The sequence below is a fragment of the Eptatretus burgeri genome, chromosome 4, assembly GCF_056783735.1.
Source record: "Eptatretus burgeri isolate ZD-2024b chromosome 4, Ebu_testis_v1, whole genome shotgun sequence".
NCBI lineage: Eukaryota > Metazoa > Chordata > Myxini > Myxiniformes > Myxinidae > Eptatretus > Eptatretus burgeri.
The window spans coordinates 37,047,065-37,062,624 of NC_140964.1; the positions used below are offsets into that span (position 1 = coordinate 37,047,065).

The 15,560-nt window shown below is 40.5% G+C and overlaps 1 protein-coding gene across 1 annotated transcript in view; it reads right to left on the reverse strand.

Annotated features, from left to right (window-relative positions):
* Positions 1–3,881: 3,881 nt before the first annotated feature.
* SLC35F4 (solute carrier family 35 member F4) overlaps positions 3,882–15,560 on the reverse strand; it is a 95,072-nt gene continuing 83,393 nt past the window's right edge. The window contains exon 7 of the mRNA XM_085877439.1: positions 3,882–6,016. Within this exon, the coding sequence (XP_085733565.1) occupies positions 5,775–6,016 (242 nt within the window). The 3' untranslated portion in view covers positions 3,882–5,774. The remainder of the gene's footprint in view (positions 6,017–15,560) is intronic.

A 15,560-nucleotide genomic window follows, 5' to 3' on the forward strand; every position in this document is an offset into this window, starting at 1 on the left:
GCGATCGTAATGCTGTAATTTAACTGTCAACCATATTGAACCTGAAGATGTCTTTTTATTCACCAAAAGCTTTTGTATCACACATGCACAGACACAGTATCATTACAGTTGGACGAATACAAACAACATTGATGAAACAAGTTACAGCGAGTTAGCAGGAACAAGACTGATCATGAAAAAGCAATTGTACATATTGTGCAAGTTAAAATAGGACAGTGTATGCCCACATACTCAGAAGACGCCAACATATATATGTAAACGATGATAGAGGGAGACAGAGTAACTTGACACATTTTGTTTAATCTCATAGCCTCGGTCTCATTGCACATTTTTCATCACCTATATAATTAAGATCTATGCAAATAAAAGACCATATCACATCACAGTGGCTTTTCTCCTAAAATGAGGGATGGCTATGCATTCATAACCTGATTCAGATCAGAATGAAAACACTTACATTGGCAATGCCATGACGGACAAAGAACACGGTTTGACAAATCGTAACATATAATCCACGTTGGTTGATCTTACTTAGCACAATCAATGTGAATGACACCAGCATGTCTGACAATGGCACACCTTTGCTACCAGAAAAAAACTGATCTGACTGCTTACATGTACACCTGTCATTCTTCATGGCCATCCTCATCGATACAATGACCGAGATGCTCAAAGGATTTCAGTTGTAAAGATCCTCAGAAAGAGATCTTTCTTAGATCATTCATCCATACAAGTTTGACAATTGCAATGAAGATAAAATCATAAACTTTCACTGTCGAATTGTAGCCTTGACTTTTGTATGTGTTCACAAATCTATATATATATATATATATATATATATATATATATATATATATATATATATATATATATATATATATATATATATATATATATATATATATATATATATATGTATATATATATATATATATATGTATATATATATATATATATATATATATGTATATATATATGTATATAGTATCTGGTGTGTTGGCGCAGTGGTTAGGGCAGCGGCTTGGGATCCAAAAGGTCCTGAGTTCAAGCCCCGTTGGGCCACTGAATTAATACACCAGGGGATTGACTCAGCCTGTCATCCTTCTGAGGTCGGCGAAATGAGTACCAGTGTACTGGGCCGGTGTATACCCCGGTTAAAATAGGTGTACCATATCCCTGTGTCGTAAGAGGCGACCAGGGTTGCGTCAGGAAGGGCATCCGGCGTAAAACATGTGCCAAATCACTATGCGGATCATACGGATGATCCGCTGTGGCGACCCCTAACGGGAGCAGCTGAAAGAAGAAGAAGATATATATATATATATATATACATATATATATATATATACATATATATATATATACATATATCTGTGTATATATAAATATGTAAACACATATATGTACTCATCTGTGTAAATAAAAATATATAAACATATATATATATATATATATATATATATATATATATATAAATATATAGAGATATATATATATATATATATATATATCTATATATATATTTATATATATATGTTTGTATCTGTGTGTATATAAATATGCAAACTTATGTATAGACATATATCTGTGTATAAATAAATATACATTTGTACATATATCTGTGTGTATATAAATGTATAAACATATATATATATATATATATATATATATATATATATATATATATATATATATATGTATATATAAATATATAAACATATATATGCATATATATCTGTGTATATATATATTTATATATATTTATATATATGTATATATATATATATATATATATATATATATATATATATATATATATATATATATATATATATATATATATATATATATATATATATATATATATATATATATATATATATGTATATATATATATATATATATATATATATATATATATATATATATATATATATATATATATATATATATATATATATATATATATATATATATATATATATATATATATATATATATATATATATATATATATATATATATATATATATATATATATATATATATATATATATATATATGTATATATTTATATATATATATATATATATATATATATATATATATATATATATATATATATACATATTTCTATGTACATACATATTAGGTGATGCTGTGATGCTGTCTTTATCTCCCACCCTGAAACACTTCTCAGAGAGAAGAACAAAAGAAAGTAAAACTTCCTTCAAATTAATGTAAACTTATAGGAAAATTATAATTTGTTCAATCATACAAGAAAATTGAACCTGGGCGGTGTTCGGAACAGACCACTGCCCCGATCGCTCCCACAATTTATTTGTTTTTCTTGTTATGAAATATATGACCTCCCATTTTTGAGCTCATTTAACCAGCACAACAATAAAAGGCTTCCTTAGTTTTCCTGTTTTATTTCGTGGTATTTTTTTTAAAACGAGCTTCTTCTAGTATATTGTAATTCCATACAGCTTTGCAGCCGCCATTTTCTGCAGTGCAGCAATGATATACAAGCACATGTACCCAAATGTATACAGTGTTCAAACCTGTCCTGGTGACCTTTATTTACTCTTTAAACTATTTTCTAAAGTGATTAATTCACTGGTGTTGATTCATTTTCAATGTTTCCTTCATCTTTTTTGTGTCTATATGTGAAAATACATATACACATTTAAAGTATGTTGTACATGTATTTTCTTTGTGGTATGAATAGCAAGAAACAATAAAAAATTTAGGCCTGTATACATAGATTGGCAATATTTTGTTTTGACTTTATATGGTTCTATGTTTTGTGTTGAAAATGTCTCTTTTCAGTTCAATTGGAACATTGCCCTCAAACTCTTTTATCCAGTCTCTATTCCTCTTCAGAATGTCGTGGATGTTTTTCCGCAGCGATTGCCTTGCATATTGAGCATCGAGGTGATCACTCTGCAACTCATCTCAATATGCTGGTCGTGCATCTTGATCACCTCCATTTGTATCTGCAAAGACAGCTGATTACGCGATAACTTCCCAGGATTCATGAAAGAAGCCAGAGCCCAGTGTTAATCAGAGGACGAATTTCAGATGTTGCTCTCAACACATTGAAAATAGAGTGGAATTTGAAGATCGAAAAGGCAATTAATATCAGAGCAGACGTTTGCATTGAGCATACAGAATTGATAAAACACAAATGCAACGAAACATGGAACTCGGAGGCTCCATAGACCGAAACACTATTTTTGTGCCCCACCCCTCAAACAAGGGGGACATTAAAATGATCTCCGACCGACTGACCGGATCATCTGTCCACATACTTTTGTGTCTGCGATATTTCAAAAACCATTACCCATTTAGCTTTCATATTGCAGATATGTATTCCTCAAGGCATAATCGCAACCTAATTCGATCAAGGCAGTGATTGTCTGAAATCTGTTGCCATGGCAGCCATCTCGGTAACTTGAATATTTAGTTTTCATATTGCAGATATCTATTCCTCATGAAATTATCTCAACGTGATTAGATCATGGCAGTGATCGGCTAAATTACGTTGCCATGGCAACCATCTCAGTAACTTGGCTTGTGTATGTGATATTTCAAAAACCGTTCAAAATTTAGCTTTCATATTACACAGACCTATTTCTCATCCTACCCAAAAGGTGGGGGACCTGAAGTATTGGCTCCATGTTATAAAATATCTAAGGCTCATAATGGAGCTGTCATTTACACACATATATATATATATATATATATATATATATATATATATATATATATATATATATATATATATATCTCTCTCTATATATATATATATATATATATATATATATATTTTATATTTCTCTCTCTCTCTTTCTCTCTCTCTCTCTCTCTCTCTCTCTCTCTCTCTCTCTCTCTCTCTCTCTCTCTCTCTCTCTCTCTCTCTCACACACACACACACACACACAACACAGGACTATTAGACGAGACAAACAGAGTCACTGAGTTTGAGGGAAGTGCCATCAATTCCTGGGGTACTCTGGGTACCAGCGACGTCATAACAATGACGACCTCTTTCCTCACCGCATTCACAGTTGGACATTTTCTCAGGAGGAATTTTCTCCTCCCCATCGATGCCAGCCAGCCTAAGGGGATGCTCTTAACCCTTTAAATGCTGAACATCAACCAAGGAAGTAGCATGTAGCAGTATTGTCCCTCGCCGCTCCGACAAGGTCGAAGACGGGAACATTAAAATGAGCTCTGTCCGACTGACCGACCAATCATCTGTCTATGTACTTCTGTGTTCGTGATATTTCAAAAACCATTGACCATTTAACTTTCATATTGCAGATATCTATTCCTCATGACAACATCTCAATCTGATTGGATCACGGCTGTGATTGCTTGAACTCTTCTGCCGTGGCAACCATATCAGTAATTTGGCTTGTGGACGACATTTGTGAGGCTCTTCTTGCTTTGTTTCTTGTTAACTAGGCAGTGTGTGTGTGTGTGTGTGTGTGTGTGTGTGTGTGTGTGTGTGTGTGTGTGTGTGTGTGTGTGTGTGTGTGTGTGTGTGTGTGTGTGTGTGTGTGTGGGTGTGTGTGTGTGTGTGTGTCCCACCTAAAAGGCGGAGGCCCTCCAAGTCTGGTGTTGATCGCAAAGATCTTTAAGAGATCCGTCGTTGTGTTTTGTGTGGAAACTCTGTTTTATGCATGGAAAGGTGACTGAAGCTACCAATTCACAATGTAATCAATGACCATTGTGTACAAATTTGAGCTTACGTACTTGGGTGGCCGCTGGTTGCATTAGACAAGTGATTTTACTGTGAAGGTTGTTTAACACAGGTTTTCTCTGCTGGGGGAATTCAAGTGGCTGCTATGAACAGGTGGTCACTCGGTCAAGGTAGTTGCTTCGGCAGGTTTTACCGTACACTATGTACCATCCGACAGTCTTCGAAAAACCTCGTCTATTTCTGCAGATAAGTTTCGCTCCCATCAACAAAAAAACTTTAATTGATTTCGAAATACAGCAAAAACCTTTTGCCAAAAAAAAAATAAAAAAAATCCAAATTGAGATTAACAGCAACCAGCGGAGTGGCAGGAATTTGGCGTCGGTTTGGCTGTGATTTGGTAAGTACCTGCATGATGTCATATATGATACGTCATAACGTCAGATTGCAACATGCACATGACGTGTTCATCATACATAGTATGATGTATAGTCATTGTCTCGTTTACAGGACATGGCGGTATGATGGAAACACCGACATCCAGTATGTGAAGAGGACTGTGGAAGGAAGGAATGTTGCGATGAAGCGTGCGATGTTGCGCAATATACCAGCGGTGGAAATCAGCCAGTCAGGTGAACAGCTGGCAGAAACCCAGTGCAACATCCTTGGTGCTTTTGCAAAAGGAAAGTCCAAGAGTTCCTTCTGCACACATACTTCAAAACCAGACCTGACTGGCTATATCATGGGTTCTACAGGAACTAAATAGGCACAAACAACAAAATGTTTCGTTGTTGAGGACAACATGACGTGGTGAGACATCTGGGCATTGTGGATCTAAAACTTATAGCAAAGGGTTGGAATTTCTTGACGATTGCGCCTGTAAGATGTTGAAACGTCCACAAGTTTCACATAGAAATCTGAGGAAGAAACTTTTTCTGATGCATAGTTGAATTAAAGAGTTCATGAATTAGACCATTGCAGCCATGTTTGAGTCAATAACACAGTACAGCTGTTGGGAAGCACAGTCCCATCCATACACCTCCATCACATTCCACCAAAACAGGGTTCAGCAGTTTGCCAGTGATGTTCCAGGCACGCGGCTTCGGCTGTGTGTTAGTACACCAGCCTCGGGTTGCTCCTCTGGAACGTCATCACGCTTGGTTCCACTGCGCAGCCTCCGCAGTGTATGCAGTGCTGCGGTGTCCCAATTCTCAGGCAGTAAAAGCAGCAGAAAAGCGAAGGAGATGAGAGCCAAAGCTGAAAGGCGCACTGCATTGATGACAAGGTGCTTCTGCAGCAACTCCACCACTAGGAACACAGTGCAGACCTGCATATTCTTAAAGACCGTTTAATTGAAATTTAAGAACTGGAAGAAGAATTCTGTAATACGAAGCTGTGGTTAAGAATATACAACAGGAGTTTTAATCCTCTAATGCAAAACAGGTTATTTTCTTACCTACAGTTTTTTTCATTTGCACAAAAATGTCCCGCTGTATACCATTTGGATAAGTAACTGTTTCGCTCTGCCACCGAAGGTAGATGGAAGTTATGTTTTCACCCCTGTCTGTTTGTTACTTGCGAAAATCGAAGATTTTTCAAATATATTGGATGGTTGCGTGCGTTACTCTGTCTGTTTGTTTGTCTGTGTTTATTGTTTCTTGCCTGCAGGTCACAATTTTTAAACAACCTTCACAAAACCACCACATGGGAGAATTCGTCGTAAGCAAGAAGCCTGTTTGTTTGTGAGGTCAAAAGGTCAACAAATTTGTCATTTTTCTAAAATCCTCAATTTCCATCTCATTGACTAGAAATTTGAAGAGGATTTGCATATCAGGTCACCAAATTCAACCACCAATTATTTTTGAGCTCATCACCAACCAAAAGGTCAACAACTAAGGTGGAAGTTCTCAAATACTCAATTTCCATCTTATTGATGAGAAATTTGAAGAGGATTTTCATTTCAGGTGACTGAATTCAACCACCAATTATTTTTGAGGTCAATGTAGGCCAAAACTTCAACATAGGCCAAAGGTCAACAACTTAGGTGAGATTTCTAAAATCCTCAATTTTCATCCATTTGAAGAGGATTTGTATGTTTTGTCATTGCATTAAACCACCAATTATTTTTAATGTCAAATTTGTTTCATGGTTTTCGCAAGTTTTATGAATTTTGAAATATCGTGGAAGTATCGTGACAGAATTTTGCAGACAAGGAAGTATCATGCTATGCATGACATCTTTCTTGTTTGCCTGTGAGCAGGATATCTCAAAAGGTTATGGATGGATTCGGCCAAAATTTTTAGTTTGCAAGGTTGGGTGTGTGACGAAGATGAATTGATGAGATTTTGGTGAAGATCTTTAGCTGGATCCAAGAAAAGCGATTCTTCACCATTGAGTGATAGGGACAAAAACAACACATCGAACGATATCTCAAAAAGTTACCGAGTGCCATTCTAATTACCTCCACCACTGAAGGTGGACGGAGGTTATGTTTTCACCCTGTTTGTCTGTCTGTTTGTTTGTTTGTCTGTGAACAGGATATCACAAAACGTAGTGGATAAATTAGGACGAAATATGGTGGAGAGGTTGGGTTTATGCCGAGGAAGAATTGATTCAATTTCGCTGAAGATCTGACTCCTGATGCGGATCCAAGAATTTTTTAAGTCATTCTTCACCATTGAGAGGTTGGGCCAAAAATGATATTTGTGATATATTTCAAAAGTTGTGGACGAGTTGTGACAAACTCGGTTGATGAGTTGGTTCTGTGACAAGAACACGCTGATTCGATTTTGATTCAGGTCCGGATTCAGATCTGGCCTACCAGTGGGATAGAAAACATAAACTGTTCAGCCAGGATGAGGTATGTGCTCTACTGAGTGCAGTTCTAATTTGTTTTGTTTTTGCAACATTATATACCTTCCTATCATACCAGTAAAGCTTACATCTAGCTATATTTTATGTACACCTACTTTGCTCCTTAAAGTCTGCTGATATTGTTCGATAAAATAAGGAAATACGAGATAAGGAGAGATGTATTTATCAGCAGTGAGAGAATGGGATGAAGGAGGGTTGGAGGACATAAAAGACAAAAAGATAATTATACTGCATTTAAACAGGTTCAGTAAAATGCATAACTATTATTTTAAAATCTTAAGCAGCCAATTTGATATCTTATTTTTTTATATGATCTTGTGAGATATATCCATGATATAGGTGCACACAAAAGTGTGATGACAGACTAGGTCAAAAAGGCAATGTACTTACTGATGGTGGGAGAACAGGTGGAGAAACGAACAAAAAGAAGAACGAACAGAAAAAAGAGGAGATCTAGGTGAAGGGAGGGAACAAAGTAGCCTGTAAGTAAGAGGGTTGGGTTGGATAGGGTTAATGGGGTTTGGAAAGATCATGGGTAGGGATAGTGGATGATATGAGATGTATTTCCACAGCAAACTTTAATATCTGCAGGGAAGAGTGTGATTGCACCTCCTCAAGACAGTTGAATCAATGAGGTTAAAGCCAGCTTGATGACTCCCTGATTTTTGCCAATTTTCCTATTCATATAGATTTTTTTTTTTAAAACAATTTCGGTAGAGGAGTCAAGGTAGGATGTTGTCCCGATTTCACTGTACTACATTATGCCAAAACTGTGTTCTGATGATGCATCGTTCCACTGTGTTCCAGATCCAATACAAAGCAATCTATGTTGATATTTCAACTCATACAGGAAGAGATGTTCAACAGTAGCAGGTGGACAACCACTGGAAGGTGGACAGCTGAGGAAATTCACCTTTCATTTCAGCCACGACATTAACATTCCCAAAAGATTCCCAATGCAAGTGGGAGCGATTAGGCTTGTGTATTTTTTGTTGATCCAGTCGTAATGCCCCACAAATCCTGGATTTTGCTGAAGTTATCCAGCTGTTTGAAGTTAAGCCAGAGGTTGACTAATGTTCATCGCAGTACATGAAACGCTATCGACGTTTGGCCTGAGTTTATTTTTTTTTGTATACCTTGTCGAGGCTCGTGTGAGAGCTAACACACAACGCACAGCAAGGGGGGGGGCATGAGACAAGAGGGGCGGGAGAGGGAAGGACAAAACAGTGGGGAACAGAGACATTAGGAGATCTGTGGAAGGGAGAGGGATGGGGCAGGGAACACGGGAATACAAGATGGACATTACAGGGACTTTCAGGAAGGAAAGCAGGCAATTTGAAGGAGGTGGGCTTGGGTGGATTATCAGGGGGTAGAAAAGATCGAGGATTTGGATGGGGGATGATAAGAGATGGTGGTGAACAGCTGTTTTGAAGGCCTGGAGGGAAGAATGGAATTGAAGAGTGAGGGAGTTTATTCCAAAGGCAGGAAAAAAAGAGGAATGAAAGAGTGAAGGTGAGCAGTGATTCGTGATTGTGGTAGTTTTACCAGAAGGGGGATGTTGACGGACCTTGAGCACCCTGCGGAAATGTGGAATATGACAAATCACAGAGAGAGCAGGGGGGCGAGGCTGGAGAGAAGATGGTAGAAGACAGAAAGACCACCGACCAACCTGCGGTGATTGAGTGAGAGGCCCAAACTCAGCCTCATTGCGGGAGATACCAATGATCCGAAATGCCTTGGTTTCCACAGCGTGAAGCCGAGAAAGAGTTATAATATAAATAAAACAAAAAAAAACGTTTTCTGCTGCAAATGGGATGTGGACAAGCAAAAGTATTATAAAATTCATTATCACCAAAGTGCAATTATCATGAAAAAGTGAACAATGTGGGGAAAAAAACCGCCACAAACAGCAAGGTAAAAAATGACTTTTTCTCTCTCTCTCTCTTTGGAAGAGGTGATGCAGGTTGTTAGAAATGGGTTTAAATCCTCCCTCCTAAGGACTATGCTAATGCGTGATTGCAATACCTGATGGGATTGACAGCATTTTCTTCATCACTCATTAAAAGCCATCCTCAATCACACCTTTCACCCCTGACCACAGGCAGGGAGCACAATTACAGTAACTCGACCGCAGGCGTTTTTTAACCAGGATTTTCGGCCATCTGCCTATCATGGCTACAATAAATTGATTTGGGAAGGTATATCGATCAATAGGGGCTGACAGCTTGGCCTCGAGGTGTTCACATTTGTCTATAAGCTGTCTAGCCAGGGTTTGAACACCAGCTCAGCTATGGACTGTCACCACAGTGTTTCACAGGCAGGGTTTTTTTAGGTGGGTGTGGTTTCATATATATATATATATATATATATATATATATATATATAGGCTCATATGAGAGCGAACATAAAGTACATACAACAAAGGGAGTAGGCGACAAGAGGGGTGGAAAAGGGAAGCAAAAAACTGTGGAACAGAGACATGAGGAGATCTGTGGAAGGGAGAGGGATGGGGTGGGGTACACAAGGTAAAAAGGATGGACACTACAGAGACTTTCAGGTCCTTACACGCGACAGGGACCCTCAGGAAAGAAAGCAGGGAATTTGAAGGAGGTGGGTTTGGGGTGGATGAGTGGGGGTCAAAAAGATCATGGTTTTGGATAGGGGGAAGATAAGAGATTGTGGTGAACAGTTGTTTTGAAGACCTGGAGGGAAGAGTGGGATTGAATAGAGTGTGGGAGTTTGTTCCAACAATGGGAAAAAGAGGAATGAAAGAGTGAAGGTGAGCAGTGATTCGTGATTTTGGCAGTTTTACCAGAATGGAGTTGCTGGCAGACATTGAGCACCCTGCGGCAATATGGGGGAAGGGTGGGGGTGGGGGAGGACATCGCAGACAGAGTAGGGGGTGTGGCCAGAGAGGAGACGGTAGAAGACAAAAAGACCACCGACATGCCTGCGATGAGAGAGTGAGACCCAAAGACTCAGCCTTATTGCGGAAGATACCAATGATCCAAAATGCCTTGGTTTCCACAGTGTGAAGCCAACAAAGGTGAGAGGCAGGAGCACCAGCCCAGAGGAGAGAGCAGAACTCCATCATGCTCTTTTATGTGGTCAGGTCATCTGTGCCAAGAAAGGACTTTGCATGAGGGAGGATGCCAAGTCGGTGACTGGCTTTGGAGGCCATCTTGGAAATGTGGCTTTCCCAGGAAAGATAATTGCAGATAATGAGACGCAGAAGCTTGAATGAAAGGATTTCTTCAACAAGATTGTTGATAAAGTAGATAGGGTTTTTTGCCAGATGGTCCTTTCGGAGAGACATAGTGAGAGTGTGAGATTTGTCAGGATTGAAAGACATCTTCCACCTGTTGGACCAGCTTGTGATTTTATCCAGATCTGCACAGAGTGAAGAGGCTGCTGCATTCCGATCTGAGGGATGCCAGATGGTATGGAGGAGGGTAGAGTTATCAGCAAAGAGATAAAGAGGATTTTCCAGAGTCAGAGAGATCATTGATGAAAACCAGAAAAAGAACAGGGCCCAGAACACTACCTTGAGGAACTCCAGCCTGGACAGGAAGAAGGGATGAGAGACAGGAAGAGGGTGATTCATCAATCTGTGTACCATCCCTCGGATAGACTTTTAGTGGGAATCCCATCTGCCATCATTAGTTGGTGGACATTAAAGATCCCACGGTGTCCTCCATGAAGAGTAAGTGAGCTCTCGCCGGTCCCATGAACAAATTACAAATTCCTTTCCTAACTACTGTTGGGAAGGCAATGGCAAACTGCCCAACATAACCTTTTCCAAGAAACTGTTTCAGCAGTACTGAACCTGCTTCCAGGCAGAACACCAGAATACGAATACGATTCGATAAATACCATCGTGAAAATATGGGGGGAAAATGGAAGTCGAGGAATATGGGATTAAAAGGAGGGCATAGCAATTGCAGGAAAGTGCAAAAAATGATTGGAAAGGAGTTTGGGAGATGAGAATGGAGAAATAGGGAATTAATTTATGTTCCCATCTGATCATTTCTATATCGCAAATTAAAATCCCATATACTGAGTTAATTTGACTAAAATTGTCTCGATGTCCTTGCTATGAATGTAGTAGTGTACCCTATGTCTCTTCATGCAGTCATTTCCATGCATAATAATACATGGACAAGCTCCTTCATGAACATTAGGAATGCCATAATAAAAGAGCAATTGTTGGCAAATGTCTCTCTCCTTGAATTTCATTTCATGCATGCGAGGTTTCATGGAACACGTGATCTGCTATTCAAACTGTGTGGTTACAGGCTCAGGTGGTCAAGGCAACTGTGAATTTCTTATTAATTAGTTCTAAGTGAAGGAAATAAAGAGACCGAGAGTGAGAGTGCAACATTCAAAAATTTAAGACTTTTCCCTCCCCGTGAGAGGTATAGATTGGTAAAGATCTGACAACAGCCTGGATATTCAAAATTGTTAATTAACCTCAAAGGATTTTGAGCAGTGCTCATTCCTGCTGTGGAGATCCTGCTCAACCTTTACTGAGGATCAAGATTTCCAATAATGAAGAGTTACATGTTTTGCCCTTCATGTAATGACTGATTGTCCCATCTGCTAGTATTAGTTGGTGGACATTAAAGATCCCACGATGTCCTTCGCAAAGTGCATCCTATCTAATTACAACTTCCTGCCACCTTTGGTAAATGTCAAGCCTGACCAGCCGATCATGGAAGACTTGGGCCAAAACTCAAGAAAAGTGTGAATAACTCTTACATAGTAGTACTAGTAGTAGTAGCTTATGTAAGTAAGTAACAGCTTATGTTGATGTATGGTTGAACCTATGGAAAATTATCCATTTCAAGAGACAGTTTCCCATTCATAAATTCAATAATTCAAACTTGATGACAGCTGAAAGTCCTTCATACACCAAATGAAGCTTTGAGAAAATTTAGTCATGATCAAATGAGTTTAACAAGTCACTTCCTGTGTGTTTGCACATGATCAAGTGAATCCTTGCTCAGTTATTTACTCCTCCATGCACCCTTACTCTTTGTTCTAGCCTCCTGAATCTATCTAACCCAAAACACGAAGGTGATTATGAGAATATTCCTCTGGGTCTCACGGTCTGGAGAGATCTTGTTGCTCATCCCCTCTGGAGGAGCATTTAAGATCTGAATGCACCATGATCTGTACTCGCCCCTGATGAAGGCCACACTGTCTCTGAATCGTCAGACCTTCTGAATACTTTTGCGTTCTTTGCTCTGTGGTTCTCACAATGTTGTTACCTCCACCACAAAAGGTGGAAGGAGGTTATGTTTTCACCACTGTCTGTCTGTTTGTTTGTTTAGTTGTCTGTTTGTCTATTTACAGCCAAACAAATCAGGAAACTCTTCCATCCCCCTTTTTTTTTCCACTATCTTCAACACAGAATATGGATTTGTCAGCAAGGACAGCTGTTATTCAATCATGGACGTTTCACCTGACATTATCTATCACCAATCTTAAACATTTATAAATCTGTGATGTGTATATATATATATATATATATATATATTGTTGTGGTTACCAGATTCGCAAACCACCATTCAGGTCCCTTAGGTGAGGTATCTCGCTAAGTACATGTGTAGTTAGGCCCAAACCCGTTGTCTAGTGGGAATACATGTCATTTATGCGAGCTGCGACTCTTCAGGATAGCCGTTTTTCTTTTACTATCTTTATTTTGGACCAACCGCCATGATCACAACCACAACATCAACCACCGACCACAACCACCGCTTCACCACAACCGCCACGACCTTCACGCACACCTCACAACCGTAGCATCGCCACCGTTCTTGCCCCGCTGTGGGTACCGGTGTTGGACTCATGCAGAACGCGCGTCGAACAGCGTGTACAAAATCACGGATTTTGTGCTTCAAAAACGGATCAAAAACGACACACGCCCACTTTTTGCCGTCCAATCGGTGAGCGAGGGGCGATTTGGCCCCGCCTCCAGAACGATCGATATATGCAAATTTGTGGATCAAAAAGCCTTCATGCCCACTTTTTCTCGGGCCAATGGGGAGCGAGGTGAAAGGTCAAAGGGAGGGGGTCAAAGGCGAAGTTACGGGGGGATAAAAGGACGGTGTTCGTCAGTCAGAACAGAGTCGCAAACGAGAACGAGAACGAGAAGGAGTCGAGAACGAGAAGGAGTCGGAACGGAGGGGACGAGTGTGGAAGACTGGAGCCCGAAGCCTGCAGTGGCTGGAGAAGCTGAAGAGAGTCGGACGAGGGGGTGCTCGCGTCGGTGCCAGGAGCTGCACGCCCGAGGGAGGCCGGCAGCGCGACCTGGCCGAGGTGGAGACGCACACCAGGGATAATAAAGATCCTCTATACCCCGAGCATCAGCAACCCCCTCCTGTTTCCCCCCGCGCTGAGATAGTCCGACCAAGGGGGCCCCTTTTCCCACCCCCCTGCCTGACACTGTCCGCGAGGCCCGCGGAGAGAAGCGCCATCGCCGCTCCGCGTCTCATCACCAGACGGGTAGGCCCGACCCGGTCTCGGCCTCAGGCCTGCCTCATTCTTGGGGGATTTCTTTTCCTTGGTTTTGGGTATGTGTTGTCGGCGCCGTCTGTGAAGTAGAATTGTATAAGTGTTGCCGTGTGCTTGGTAGTCGGTATTAGCTCTGCACTGTGTTTTCACTTTTATATTTGCTTTTTGTGTAAATGGAATTGTGTTTTCTTTTTTTTTGTGTGCTTTTGGTGGAATTGTATTTGTGTGCTTCCCGTGTGCCGCGAATAAATGTGCTTTATTGTTGAACTGTTCTCGCGCTTCGCTTCGTCTTTTCCCCCATTGAATCCCCATCTTGCTTCACGTAAAGGGTTGGTAGTGGGCTGAGTACGCCCGATAATTAATCGAACCATCGAGGTCGACGATAACACCGCTCGGTTATTCTGATAGTACGGAACGGGTCGCTTAAGTGGCCCGTGTCCGAAGTCGACCTGCGGCGAGGTGCAATCGCCCGGTCTACCCTCCGCGTGGGTACTTAGGTAGGTCGAATTTGGCGAGTAACCCTATCCCACGCGGGGGCTGATTGGCTCGATCGCGGTGAGACCGAAAGGTCCACCCGTGACTGGTTCCCGGCGTTAGTCCGAGAGGGTCACGACTGGATTGTCCGTCCGGTGGGCGACGTGCCGCGATTCGAGTTACGTGGCCGTTCGCACGCCGGCGGGCGCGAAAACCCCAACAATATATATATAATTGACCCCAACTCTCAATGGTAAAGATCGAATCACTTAAAAAAAAAAAAATTAAAAATAATTCTCATCTCCGGTCTCCGGATCCGGATCTTCACCAAAATCGAATCGATTTGTCCTTGTCAAACACCCATCTCCACCAAGTTTCAGCCGAATCCGTCCATGACTTGTTGAGATATCCTATTCACAGACAGACAAACAGACAAACAGACAGGGGTGAAAACATAACTCTCGTCCACCTTCGGTGTAGGCATTCCCATTCTGCAAGGTAATAACTTGAGCAAGCAGTATTCTATTCCCATCCTGCAGTGCCAACACAGTAACGTCGGTGTAACTCCGCTGATAAATTAGCTGAATGCCATTTACCGCTCTGCAATGGATTCCAAGCAGGGCAATCAATCCATGAGGTTCAATTTATGGGAGATATATTCCTGTTATTCTTCAACCGTTTGGAATGTGGACATAAAAAAAAACGATGGAGTTATGGTGCCAAGGAGAAGTGTTGCCTGCACTATGCGAGTCAGCACTGTGTCGCGTCAGCATGAACACATACAGAGGTGAATGTGCTGCATCATTTAAAACACAGGGGTTGAGTGGACAGACATCTCCTGAAAGACTCGAGGAATGTTCAGGCGGCTTGATGAATGAATCGGCCATTCCAAAGGAAGCAAGTGACCCCTGGAAGACCATGGACCCTCGGAAGTATTTGGGAAAGCTCTAGTGAATAGAGGGTCATCACCGATACATGCGTGTTCATG